At 37.5% G+C, this 14,756-nt stretch overlaps 2 protein-coding genes across 10 annotated transcripts in view; both read right to left on the reverse strand.

Moving 5' to 3' along the window:
* Positions 1-4,419, reverse strand: part of CATSPER3 (cation channel sperm associated 3) — a 33,093-nt gene extending 28,674 nt beyond the window's left edge. Inside the window, exon 1 of one of the 2 annotated variants that reach the window (XM_040240062.1) lies at positions 3,501-4,419. Coding sequence is in view for 1 of the 2 variants with exons in the window: in XM_040240064.1 (XP_040095998.1) it covers positions 1,309-1,409 (101 nt within the window). In the remaining variant the exon portion in view is untranslated. Of the gene's footprint in view, positions 1-1,308; positions 1,719-3,500 lie in introns of those variants that run through there. The other variant, XM_040240064.1, reaches the window with a different exon arrangement.
* Positions 4,420-6,568: 2,149 nt separating this feature from the next.
* Positions 6,569-14,756, reverse strand: part of PCBD2 (pterin-4 alpha-carbinolamine dehydratase 2) — a 43,572-nt gene continuing 35,384 nt past the window's right edge. For all 8 annotated transcript variants that reach the window (XR_005721049.1, XM_040240072.1, XM_040240068.1 and 5 more), the window contains 2 exons: positions 8,207-8,287; positions 6,569-6,821 (listed from right to left, as the gene is read on the reverse strand). Coding sequence is in view for 7 of the 8 variants with exons in the window: in XM_040240072.1 (XP_040096006.1) it covers positions 6,726-6,821; positions 8,207-8,287 (177 nt within the window). In the remaining variant the exon portion in view is untranslated. The remainder of the gene's footprint in view (positions 6,822-8,206; positions 8,288-14,756) is intronic.

Genomic DNA, 14,756 nt, shown 5'->3' on the forward strand with positions numbered 1-14,756 from the left:
CTCACTCATTTATTCACTCAACAAGTTTTTATTGAATGATTACTATATGCCAGGCAATACAGTAGGCCCTTGAGATATAAGGTGAAGTAAAACTATATAACAGTCAGTCTAGTAGGGAAAACTGCTTATCAAATAATCAACCATACAAGCACTTACAAATGAATGATTTAAAAAACTGACCACTCTAAGAAAAAAGGGGCAAACACATAATCAATTCATGAACGAACAACAATGGTAATGAAGTCCCCCTCCCTAGAATGTTCAGTGGCACTACTAATCGAGCAGGTGCAAATTAAGTAAAACCACTAATTTTGCTTATGAAATTAGTGAAGACTTAAACTTGATAATATTTAATGCTGGCAAGAGCACAATATGATGGAACATTTTCATAAACTTCCAGGGGGATGTAAACTGACCAATTTTTCTGAAAACATTAGTTGTGTTCATACCCTCAGACCCAAGGAATCTACCCCAAGAGAATACAATTGGAAATGCAAACAGTGACTTTAGCCTAATGTGATTATCTCACCATTATTTGCTGTAATAAGAACTTAGATACAATTTAAAAGTCTAACCAAAAGAAGACAGGTTGAGTAAACTATGGCACATCCAGCTAATGGAATATTGCACAGATATCACAACATGTCTACATATTTTTCATGATTTAAGAAAAATGCTTATGACCCACTGGATAGCAAAACATAGAAACAACACAATATAAAAATTCTCTACTTAAAATTATCTCAACTGTGCAAAGCAGGTAGAAAAAAAATTCAACATGAAATATGCCAAAATGTTGCCAGTGTCTGCCTGTTGATGGTAAAGTTATAGATAATTCTTTTTTCCTGTTTATATTGTGTTGTTCAATTTTTCTCATGTAAGAAATGAACAGTTTCACACAGTAAAAAAAATATATAGAATGTATATACTTCTATAACCTATAAAAATAAAATATATAATTTCCATTATCTGATTTGAGATCATGTCTATTACCAAAAAAAAAAAAAAAGCCTTCAAATTATCTAACACAGTATTGAACAAAAAAGGAAAAGATGGAACAAACTAGTCATTTGGTCTACAGGTCAAATAAGAGTGTGACTGAATATCTGATTAACCAGCCAACTGTGACAGTAAAGCTCAGAAAATTGTTTGGCTGAGACTTCAGCAACCTCACCAATCAGAGAAATCAGATTATCCAGGATGAATCCCTCAGTTTGGGAAGTGGAAAAGTGCCTATGAGAAGAGGCTAAGAGGCCCCAACACTGCCATCTGCATACTTGTTAAGCAAGAGAAATAAAGAATATTTACTGAAATTTCCATAATTTCTCATAGAACATATGTGACGCATTCTCGAACAGTGAGTTAGAAAGGATTCTTGCGTGGTCCTGGTGATAAAAGTGCTGAGACATTTTCCAAATTTTCAATTTTTATTCCTTGCTTTAACCATCCAACAGAAAATCTCTGCTTAGGAATCTCCTTGTATCTATATTCCACAAGGCCACAGAGAAGGGTCCACAGAGGGAATCCTTGCTTTATGAGGTCACTCTTCACAGCCCAGTATGTTACTAGCCAGCAGGCCCCTGTAGGGGAGAACTCCCCACTGTTTTAACCACAGACCCTCTCTTCCCAAGGAGACCAAGCACCTCTGTTCAGCAGAAGAGTCATGAGTGAATGAGTGAAACTCGCTCAGTCGTGTCTGATTCTTTGTGACCTCATGGACTGCAGCCCACCAGGCTCTCCTCTGTCCATGGGATTCTCCAGGCAAGAATACTGGAGCAGGTTGCCGTTCCTTTCTCCAGGGAGTAGAGTCAAGAGCACCCTGCAATTGTGAAGCTCTGGGATAAAACTAGAAGACAGCAGAAACAGGCCAGACAAGAGCTTTCCTTCTTCAGGAAGTACCCTCATCTGCCCTTAATAATGTGTTAGAATAGGTCAAGGGTCATAGAAGAGGGGAAAGCAAAACCCTCTGGGCTTCTAAGAGCAAGAGTGCACAGCCAGGGCACAGCACTGGAGACACTAGGAAGGACAAGGAAAGATTCTGATGGGTTTGGGGCTATAACACAAGAAACAGGAGGTGCAGAGGTTATCCATGCCCCACACTGGCTAACTGGGGACCCAGAATGTACACATATGAACCACCTAAAGAGTGTAAGGGATGAGTCTTGGGGTAGAAATGTTTTAGGTTCAAGAGCAACAGGCACTATTCCTCTGTTCAATTCTTGGGATGAATATATTCTTCTCATTCTCCTACTCCTAGCTCCTTTGACTTCCAAGGCAAATCAATATATAGGCTTCTGGGTAGTCCTGTGTTGAATTAAATGGTTAGTTAGCCAAATTGGTCAAATTCCTGGAAACTTTATTTCTTGGACCATAAAAGGAGGTAAACACCTCACCACCTCCAACATCCTAAGTATTCTGGAACAAATGTTTTCAACTATTTCTCGTAGAAAAATACTCTTGCAGGCAAGCAGAATACTGAACAGGGAAATAACATCTTATCTACTCAGTCTCTCCACTTAAAATCGTCAACAGCAAAGCTTTAAGCAACACTGATTTATGTTCTCAGGATACACACTTTGGCCTCACCTTCTTATTCTACATTCTCTTCCTCAGGAGTCAAGTTTCTCTGATGCCTCCTACTGCCTCCTTTGATCATATGCCCCCAAGACCTTCTGGGCTTCTGCCTACACCCATAGTGGTCTCCTGGAAGAGCTGCTCCATCAGTTCTCTGTCTGTTTCCACGTGCCTCAATACGTCAGTGTGTCTAATTCTGTCCAGGCATACAGGAGGCCCTCGGTAATATATGCTATGTGAATGCATGAGTGTCCTCAGGGAGTCTTATGCTCACTCAAGTAGCTGAGCATAGAGGAATTTTATTTCCAGGAACCCCAAGAATATACTCCTATGCATCCCCTCTTTAAGCACCAAAGCACACTTCAGGGAGAAATGAAGAAGAGACTAAGAATGTAAAAGATTCTTGGGACTTGCCTGGTGGTCCAGTGGTTAAGAATCCATCTTGCAATACAGCGAATGTGAGTTCGATCCTTGGTCGGGGAACTAAGATCCCACATGTCATGGGGGAGCTAGGCCTGCTGGCTGCAGCTACTGAGCGGATATTACTAGAGATTCCATGTGCCACAGTGAAAGAGCCCGTGTAACCCAACAACACGACACTGTCCCCCCAAATAAATATTTTTTAAAAAAGAATATAAAAAATTCTTCCATGATGCTTGGAGGGGTAAGGAAAGATGGCAGGCTGGAAGCATTCAAGAGACCAGTTGATCTTGGTATATGGCATCAGCACAGCCAACAATGTGGTTTCTAGAGTCACTGATGATGAAGACTGGTCTGGGACTGGAACTCCAGCTGATGAGTGGAACCAAAAGTGACCAGCTTCTCTAGGCCTACTGAAATCACCTTCATGGATAGGTGGGCAGGATAAATATCTTGGGATGAGAAGCTAAAGGGCCATCTGTTCTGCTCTGTTAGCAGCAACTCACCCTCTGCCTGACTTGCGCAGCACCACCTCAGCTGCACACAGCCAGGGACGGTCAGAAGGCACAGCAGCTTGTTGACTCAAAGTCTCCTAGCCAAGTCATTCCTAATTCCACGTAACTGGAATTGAAGCACAAAGCTCACATATTATATCCAAACACTATTACAGTTCCTGCTGTTTTGCAGGAAACTTTACAAAACTGAAAGTTATTGAGTCCAACTAGCATATTTTTGAACACTGGATTAGAAATTATACAGACTGCTCCACATTAGTACTCCAATACTTCAGTACACTGATGGAAGTTAGGAATGTGTCCATATACAATATACATGCTACTGCTTTTTTGGCTCAAACAAAAACATACAGAATCATGCTTATCCTATTTATCTAAAGATTACCTAAATCCTATCAATGTCAGTAATCACAATTTTCAAAACTTTCACTAACTTCATTTTAGAAAAGAACACTGTCAAACATCCTAGCCCTGATTTATTATCTATGGAAGTCACACAAAGGGTCATAGGTCATGTCTATTTAACCCCCACCCCCTTTACTCCAGTGATCATTTAAAAAAAAAAAAACGAGGGAAACCAAAGCTTGACATATCAGAGAAACCACTGTTATCACAAAGATTTGGAATAGAAAACTTGGGGGCCTCCAACTTTGACAATGTCTCCTTTAAGTTAAAATGTCAGTTACTTTGAGAAAATCTGGGGATTTGTTCTGTTGGAATTTACCCCAGGGAGTATTTTCATAGACTTGTGATATGAGATCTCTGATTCTCTAAAGTTCATGAGTTCCAGCAGATGTGACATCCCTTAATATGGACCCTATGTCAAACCCTCATGTAGATGCCAATTACTAGCTACATTCTCAGGTCCTGACCATAGCAGTTATTAGCTATACCTGCTCTCTCCACTGGAGAAGGCAATGGCACCTCACTCCAATACTCTTGCCTGGAAAATCCCATGGACAGAGGAGCCTGGTAGGCTGCAGTCCATGGGGTCACTAAGAGTCAGACACGACTGGGTGACTTCACTTTCACTTTCATGCATTGGAGAAGGAAATGGCAACCCACTCCAGTGTTCTTGCCTGGAGAATCCCAGGGGTGGGGGAGCCTGGTGGGCTGCCGTCTATGGGGTCACACAGAGTTAGACACGACTGCAGTGACTTAGCAACTTAGCAGCAGCTCTCTCCATTGTGCCATATGCAGTATATAGGTTAATAGTTTAGCCTCTCAGACTTACATTCAAAATATGGTGAAAGGTTTCCATTCACGGAATGATGAAACAAGTTAAGTGACACCACAAAGGAGCAAATAAACAAATCCAGAAGGTTGAATATTCTACAGGACCCAGGTTTTACAGGAGGTCAATGACATAAAAAGAGGGAACTAAGGGCAGGGGGCTTCCTAGCTCTAGACTGAAAGCTTAAAGAGACTCAACAACCAGATGTGATAGGCAGACAGCATGTAGATCTTGATCAGGACAAAATTACTGTCCAAAGACATTCTTGACCTTCAAGACAATTTGATTTTGCCCAGGTATTAGGTGATACCAAGAAATTACGGTTTATTTTTTCAGGTGTGATAAGTGCAATTTGGTTTTTCTTTAAAAAATGACCATATTTTCTATGGATGTTTACTAGAGGATGTAGAGATAAAATGACATGCTATCTGGGATTTGCTTTTAAATACTTAAGCAAAGAAAAAAGAAATGGGAGACTATATGAAGTAACTGGCAAGATCTTGTTAATTGTTAAATCAGGGTGATCAGTACATAAGGTTTGAATGGATTATTTATTTTAAAATACATTTAAAGTTTTTCATATATAAAAATTTATGTAAAGAAATTTGACGCACTGATCTAGAAATCTTTGGTAATGTACAAAAGCTCCCAAATCTACAGTGCAGGGAATAGTTTATAAAAACATATGACTTTTCCTTTTACTCTTAAAATTTTCAAATAAGTACAAGATCCAGGCTCTGGATCTCCCAGCAGCCACAGAGCCTAAGTGCCTCTTCCACTTCCACACCCCTCACCCATGTACACTCCATACCTATAGGGCAAAATGAACATACCTGCCTCTCCTAGGCCAACAGAACCAGCTAAAAATTGACTTCAGAGAGCTCAGCCTCTTTGTCATGTTCCCAAATGGCTTCTCAGACTAGGGGTGAGGGCTGTTGGGGGTCAGGGGTAAAGCTTTGCTTGTAACATAAAGTGATTTTTTTCTGGCCTCTGATGTGAGGCAGAGTATAAAGATGATCCTTGTTAAATCCTACTACTATAAGGCATGTTCCTTGGAGGGATATGTACACACTCTTTTAATCTACATTTTAATCTCATCAATAACTACATTCCTGAGTTCCTTCAAAGAATAGTTACTGCAATTTTTAAGCAATCGCTTACTTTATATTCCATTTTACTCCCATCAGTGACACATGGAATAAATAGAGCTTGTAACTGGATAATACCCCAGTAGCTTCAAGCTCAGTGGCTACAGACTCTCAGGTCAGGTGTCACAATACGCAAATGATGGGAAAAAAATGGCCCTTGGTTCCTCTTCCCTTAGTATGTCAGCTAATGACGTGGCAAGCTGGCCACTATGACAGTGACTCCTTCTACTGCCCCGCCTTGCTGGAAGCTATGAACAAGACACTTGTCTTCTTTCTCCCTGTCTGAAAAGGAAGGATGAAACACAGAGAGCTCAACCAATTTATGTAATCTCTATAACTTAATTAACTACTTAAGTAGCAACAACAGGTAAACTCCAAATCAACTTTAGTGTCATGAGAATCCTTACATACATAAACCCTTTACCTACAGAGTTCATCGTTCTTTTTCTACCTTACAACTGCTTTCCAATACAATGCATTTGAAAAGTCACCATAATCACTTGAATTTCTGGGATATAAAATGCTCACCCATATGAGAATCCTCCAGATATGAGAATGCTCCTGCATAGCCATTTCTAATCTCTAAGAATGCTATTTGTCTTTTTAAATATTAATAGAATTACCTGGGTTGATTTACCTTATATATGTGATTAGATATAATGAAAAATACCTCAGCCTCAAGTTTAAATCATTTTTATTTAAGCACTGATTTTACAAAATGTGATAGTTCAAAAGGTGAACTAAATTTACAACTTAATTTATTCATGTAAATTGCCTTCATTGTCCATTGCAGCCAGATTTGTACGTAAGATTCTACATGCATTTTAGAAGGAGTCACACAGAAGCAGCTGCTTTTTCAATGAACTTGGCCAGTTTCACATCTCTTTTGGTCAGTCCGCCACAGTCATGCGATGTGAGCGTTATCTGGACCTAAGAAAAAGAGAAACAGTTTTTAAAACCCTGAGCTGCAATTCATGGTACTCTCCTTTGGTGGTTCAGAAATCAATCTATTACTCAATATTTATCTTTGAGAATTGGGGAGATTAAATGATTTTGAAAATACTACATTATGAATAAGCAATGCATTTCCAAAACCCAGTAAACTCCAGGCTGAGCTCAGCAGCCACCCAGGGATAAAAAGGTTCTCTCATAAGAAGGGCAAATGAGCTGCCAGAATCTTAAATCTTGACTCTTGGGAGGAAAAAAAGAGAGAGAGAGATTGAAGTTCCATTTTAACTCCCATTACTTTAATTACACTCTTTTCAGGCCACTGAGAAAAACTAAGCTATCAAAAGTAATACCTTAGCAACCATGTTAAAAAAAGTCCATTTCCAAATTAGAAAAGTTGGGGAGGGCAGTGGAGGAACAGACTATTGCCTCTTGACAAACCAATTAATAAGCAAAAGCAAAATTATGGGTAAAGAGAGGCAACTAGGAAATAAAAGCTTATGCTGGTATCTGTATCCTCTGAATTATTGCAATAAATCACAAAAATATGAACTTTTATTTTTTCAAAGAGGACTTTCAAGAGACAATAGAACCTCACAGAAAGTAGATGATAAAAAATTCCACATGGCATGACCATGAAGGTAAGGACACTTTGTTTTTTTTTTTTTGGTAAGGACACTTTGGGGGCAAGCATGAGTCTTCTCACTGTGCCCCCTGCTGTTAAGAAGGTCAGTTTCCATTGAGAATAGAGAATTTACCTGAACAAATTTATTTCAGTGAGATTAAAAAAACCCATATCTTTCTGATTTGCTACCATTTCTTTCAATAATTTACCTTAAGAGGGTTTAAAAAATGTTATCTACATTGACTGATATTCAAGCCTAATTCAGGAGTCTAATTTGGCCTGTTTTTCATAGTTTCAGGGCTTCCCTGGTGGCTCAGAGGTTAAAGCGTCTGCCTGCAATGCAGGAGACCTGGGTTCGAGCCCTGGGTCAGGAAGATCCCCTGGAGAAGGAAATGGCAACCCACTCCAGTATTCTTGCCTGGAGAATCCCATGGACGGAGGAGCCTGGTGGGCTACAGTCCACGGGGTCACAAAGAGTCGGACACGACTGAGCGACTTCACTTTCACTTTCATAGTTTCAGCAGAAGACAAGCATGAAAATAAGGAACTTAGTCATTGTTATTTTGAGTAGATCTGAAATTTGTTACTAAGTTGCAATAATACACAGGAATTCTGAGAGAAAGAATAAGAGAGTATTTTCCTAAGCACAATGACACTTAGCTGCACAGGATGACAAGCAAGGAAGAAAGAAGTTTCTTAACTCCAAAATTAAAGTGATCCCAAAATAAGGCAATTCAGTTACCTTGTTGTACACATTGAACCACTCCGGGTGATGATTCATCTTCTCTGCTTGTAGGGCAACTCGGGACATAAAGCCAAAGGCCTGCATAAGACGAAGTCAAAAGTGATGACTGACACTGCCCGTGCCCTGGACCTGAGAGGGACCCCGGAGCGACCCGATAAAGACATGGTTAGGAAAGCCTGGAGAATCAATAATAAAAGGGAGTGCTCTCCACAGAGGTGGGATAGCAGTGTAGCAGGACTGTGACCTGCTGCTGTATGGTGAAAAACACTCAGGCTCAAATAAACAAACCGGGAAATTGGTCTCACCCAGTGACCTGTCTGGACTGTTTAATTGTCCTCAGGATGAGACTATAAAACAGGGAATAACTTCCCTTCAACTCAGTGTCCTGGCCAGTGTACCTGGCCCCAAATCTTAGCAGTCACTTTTCCTGTAGCACTGCTCCTTTTGTTTTTAGTGACTGGGTTGCTAAGGTATTGACCACAAAGACTATGGGAAAATGTGAGTGTGTGTCTTAAGCAAAAGCTCTGGTAGAAGTGAACCACCATCCCCCGACCCAGGCAGGACAGAAGGGGATGAGAGACTATTTTCACTGACACCCAGAATGGAACAGAAAAGAAGGGCTTGGGATCTTCTCACTACTGCCTAGCACTGCCACTTCGAAGAGAAAACACTCCGCTTGGGGCAGACGGCTGCAGAGTCAGCCACAGGCCTGAGTGGGGACCTGCAGGGCACTGACTTCATACCACTGGGAAAGTGCAAACCTAATTTTGTTAAGCAAACTTGTCCTGAGAGGAAAGAAAAACATTTTCTTTTTTGCTTGCTTTGCTTGCTTTCAAATTTTTATGAGGGTAATTGCAAACAATAGAAGAATTTGTCTCTTTCGTGTCCAGAAGGCAGAAATACTTGGTAAGACTCTAAGGTAATGGCACATTAATTATAAAGTTACAGTGGAATTCACAGGGCAGTACCCATTACAGCCATATAAATATTTAACTTCTTTACCCCTATCCAGAAAAACCAATCTGATGTTAGTTGGGCTATGTTTTTTGAATCACTAAATGACATAGGAGCACATTTCCAAGTTAACAGAAATATGGAAGATGTCATTTTCAAACAGTTCTGTCATTCATAATGGTTCTTATCTCACAATTGACTTCATTCAGGATAAAGATTTCCATTTTGACACTAAATGCCTGAAGGTTTTTCCTACTAAGAAAAGGAAGGAAGTTCAAGAAAAATCCACTTAACCATGCATGGACTTATCAGTGGGCAAACAATATTCACTCTCCCACCCCTTCTTATTTCAATCTGATTCTCCATATTATGTGAGGGGGAAGGGGCAAGTCAAATGAGAAAGTTTGTTTTAACTATTAAAACAGAGTAAACCTGTACTAAATTATTATGAGAATTTTTACTCTGCTTGCTTCTAATGCCTTATTCTCATTTAGCTTTAGAAGATTTACAATCATATCACCACCCCCGAGAGAGAGTAATACAGACATTAAGGACATGGATTTTTAAGCCAGGGAGCCAGGGATTCAAATCCCAATTCTATTACTCAACTGTCATGTGATTTAACCCTGAGCCTCAATTTTCTTCAGTAAAATGGGGGTAATAATAAAAAGCTCACGTAATTATTTTAGTTTTTTTAAAAAAGAGATGGGGATATAAAAGCACTCAGCACAGCACCTGGCACAGAGTAAAAGACTACTAATGGACACAATGCTACTACTACAGCATCTGGCCAAACTGCATACCACAAACCTTACAAAACATAACGATAAGTAAAAAGCTCTCCTACGCTCTTGAGAACCTAAGATTCTAGTTGCTGTCTCTAGGAAGAATGGCCCTCTCATTTTCCCATGGGCCTTAAACAGAAATGGACACACATATATCAGATGAATAATACACTGTGGGATAACATTCTGAGGCACACTGTCTGGGGAAAACAAGTGAATAACAAGAAATCAGGTGGGCACAGTGGGTCACTGTCCAAGTTTTTAAGCCCTGTGGCCTCAATTTCTTTGAATCCAGAAAGGTCCAAAGTGATGTTTAGAATACTTTAACATTGCCTAAGAGCCAAATGGACTGAATGAGTGTCTGATCTGAACATGGTCAGAAGTGATCCTCAAATCTTTGACCACCAAGCATGCTATCAGCATAGTAGCAAAATCTATTCCATCAAAAATAGGACTTATAAGAGAACAGCCATATCATTAGAAGTACACTGATCAAAGAAAAAGCATCTACCCTATCTACATACAATGCTTAATAGAAAAAAAGCACATCCAAAGATTCTCCAAATTTGTATTTTCCTTGCTTTCACATATTTCCCTTCAACTGTCACCTAATATTTACATTCAATAAAACATCACAAAGCCTAATAAACTATTTACACAGGATTTGCTCCTAATTCTTCTTTAGGAAAAGAATATTCAATCTGCTCTGGGAGCAAAAAGATAATTCCATAATCTTTCTTCCTTATAACAGAACCAAATAATCCTCCAAATATTTATTTTTAAATCTACAAATTAAAAACATCTATATCAGCACACATTCAAATTAAAGTAAAATAATTTCTGCAAGGAAGTTAGATGAGTATGCAAGGAGAGGGGAAAAAGCAAAACTTCAAAGGGGAATTCTGATTATCTGGAATATAATTAAGAAGGAATATGACTAAACAGCAAACTTGGCAAATCGTGAAAAGCATCTGTCCCTTCTTTCAAAGATTTATTTTTATAGCCCTAGCTACTTGTTACCAGGATGCCACTTGGAATCTAAAGGCCTTGAGCTAGCTAAATGCACAGGCTTTCTAAAACCATTCCATCAACGAAAGTTGCTAACAGCCCAAGGCAGAATAGACACCAGCAACTAATAAGAAGTTTAGAGAACAGGATTGAGAAAATGGACAAATGAAGTAGAAATCAACAAGAGTCTATAAGAACTAGAAAACAGTAAGTACAGAAAATGAAGTATATTTAACTTATAGATAATTGTTGTCAATAAAAGAACAACTTAAAAAAAAAAAAGGAAGAAAGAAAGGAAAAAAACCCTGGAGATTTAATTCAAGAAAAACTTCCAGAAAGAAAAAAATTTAAATCTATAGACTAAGAATTCATCCATTTCCATACATTCTAGTAAAGCTAATGAACTATGAAGATTTAAAAAATCCTTTTGGCATCTAGTCAAAAAGATCAATTCACCTATAATGATGAAAAGAATCTTGCTGACTTTAAACCTCCACATATCAACATTCAACATACAAGCCAGAGGAGCAATGCCCGTAACGACTTTAGGAAACCGAAGTGTGAAGAATTTTATACCCAGCTAAACCGTTGCTTGAAATTAATGCAGAGGACATATATTTTTTAAATGCAGTAACTCAGGGAATAATTTCCATTCATCCTTCTTGAGGAAATTTTTATTAAAGGATGAAATATATGTAACTAAGAGTTTAATGGAGAAACTATACCAAAAGTATTGGCAATGAGTAATAAATTCACTCAGCTCTAGAAATACATTTAAAACAACTGTGGGAGTTTATACTTACAGAATAAAATATAAATGTTATAAACTGTTAAAAGAGTAAAAGGACTTCCCTGGCGGTCCAGTGGTTAAGAATCTGCCTTGCAATGTAGGGGACACTGATTCAACCCCTGGTCTGGGAACTAAGACCCCACATGTCATGGAGCAACTAAGTCCACACACGCTGGAGCCCATGCACCACAACCAGAGAGAGCATGCACCACAACAAAAGACCCCGCATGCCACAACTAAGACCCAGCATAGCCAAATAAACAAATAAATATTTAAAAGAGCAGAAAGAAACAGAAATAGGGAAGGTAAATCAAAGTTTAAAAAAATCGTTAAAAGCTGAAATATCAAATGTTAAAGACACATGTATATTTAAAGGTGTAAAACATAAGCACTAGAACTAAAAAATAATATGTACTAAACTGTATGGTAAAGGAATGAGAATGGGGAAGTAACTACAATTACAAGAAAAATTTTAAAACATACAAAAAACGATTTTTAAACAAAGTTGATACAAATAAACTTTAAAACATAAACAAGATAGTTCTCTGAGAGATAAAAATGATCAAAAGTGACTTTAGAAGAGAAAAAAATTAAATAAGTAAAAAACTGTAAAAGAGAAATGTGTCTAATTTGCCAATCATTTCACAGAGGAATTCTACCAAACCTATATGGAACAGTTAACTCTAATACTGATTAAACTATTCCAAAGAAAAAAAAAGGATATTTCCAAATTACTTCCTTAAACTATAACAACATTGTCTCCAAATTCTCACATAGATAGTACATAATAATGAAACTATAGATTTCATATTAATTGAAATCCTAATAAATAAAACTTTTGAGTACACTGAAACAAAACATCATGAGCAAATAGGATGTTTTCCAAGAATGCAAGGATAGTTCAATATTGGGGACTTGTTAATATAATTTACCATACTAATAAATCAAAAGAGAAAAGTTATATATGACTTCTATAAATTCTAAAAAGATATTTGATACATTTAATATTTTTTATGCATGAAAACTCTTAATGAAATAAAAACATATGGGCTCCTCCTTAAATGAGAGAATATATTCTCAGTTCAAAAGGCAACATCTTTCTTAACAAGGAAACAGTGGAAGAATTCCCATTGAAGTAGAAAATAAACAAGCCCCCACCCCCACAAAAGTCAATAGTCTTCTTATAAAAACAATGAATTAGAAAATATGCTGTAAGGAAAGTTCCCACCTAAAATGGCACCAAAAATTATCTAGGAGTAAAGCTTAATAAGAAATGTATAAATTCTACATGCAGAAAACTTTAAACCACTGCTTAAAAAAAGATTACTACATTAAACGTTTTTCTGTATGACAATAAAAATCAACAAACAAATTAAAAGACAAACAACAAACTTTATCTGCAGTACACATTTCCTCAGCATGTAAAGAGATCTGATGAATAAGAAAACGACCGAACATGCAATTTTTTTAATGGGTAAGGACATAATAGCTAACAGAAAAGAAATCAAATAGTTTTTAAACATGAAAATCGCCTAATCTCGTATATGGAAGTACAAATTAAAACTAAGTTATTTGTCAATTTTATCTCAACAAGTCAGGGTTTGGGGAACTAAGTTAAATCTATTGTTTGGCAAAGATCAAAAAGTTTGATAATATTCTGCTAGTGAAGGTACAGGAGAAAAGGCACTTCCATATATTTTTGGTGAAAATAAATTAATATAATAATCACTATGGAAGAGAACATGACAAGATCAAAATTAAAAATGCCTATGCCCTTAGGAAAATATGATTATGCCTTTCAGCCAAGCAATTCTACTTCTAGGAATTTTTCCTGCAGACATACCCATATACAAATTACAAGAATGGTCACTGCAGCACAGTCTTTAACAGTGACAGGCTTGAAAGAGCCAAATGTCCATCAATAAAGAACTGATTAAACTATATTTTATGGTATATTTATTCACTGGAATACTATGTGGCCATTAAGAAGAAGGAGAAAACTATTTGTCGTCTGATTAGAAATACCTCCAAGATATATTACTAAATAAGAAAAAAATGGATAACAAGAGTCTATAAGTTGTAGAAAAAGCAAAGAAAAGAAACCACGTGAATTAATATCTCTGGAATGATATACATAAGGATCTGGTAACAGTGAGTGATGGGGGTTGGGGAGAGGGAGAACTGGATGGTTAAGAATCAGAAATAGGAAGAGGAAGAGGCTTACTATACTCTTTGGTACCTTTTAATTTTTGAACCAATCTATACATGACCTATTTTTAAAGCTGGCTAGGGAAAAAATGAGGAAACCATGCAAATGAAGGTCTCACTGTAAAGGGAGCTGGGATCCTGCAATGTATGTAACCTGGTTCATATTAAAATATTTTGGCTCACATTAACTTCCTAACGTATGCCTACCTGTTTAGGTGGGTTTTTAGTGCCAATTTACAGCATAGTTTGTCTATGAGCCATATTCTGTTGAGCCACGGCCATTTCAAACAAACATATGTCCAACAAATAGCATATAATGGCTGATAATGGTTTCAGTCTTTCCTCTATTGCAAATTACAAACATTTTATGAACAAGTCCATGAATGCATGATGAAGTATGACTTTTTAAGTCACTCTGCCATTTTAAGGAATGTAAGCATTACAATCACAGTAAATCGGGCCAATGAAGTTTGTCATTTGGAAATCTCCAAACCATCAGCAATTAAAAGATTTTTCCATGAACCCCCAAATCAAATATTCTTTGAGAACCTTAATTTTTCTTAAAGTTCCTTTTGTTTCAGTTTACTCATGAAAATATGAAAGACTATCAGATGCACAAAACTGAAACAAAACCCTGTATTGATCTGTGAAATGTTTAACAGCACCCTGAATTTAAAACATAGCTTCAGTCCAAATAACATGTATGATTTATTAAAGTTCTAAGATTTAACTTCTAGCACATATTTACAATATGAATCTGTCATTACTCAGAGCAATTCTCTTTGATATGTTCTTTAAGTCA

This window comes from Oryx dammah, unplaced genomic scaffold (genome assembly GCF_014754425.2).
Source record: "Oryx dammah isolate SB20612 unplaced genomic scaffold, SCBI_Odam_1.1 HiC_scaffold_5, whole genome shotgun sequence".
NCBI lineage: Eukaryota > Metazoa > Chordata > Mammalia > Artiodactyla > Bovidae > Oryx > Oryx dammah.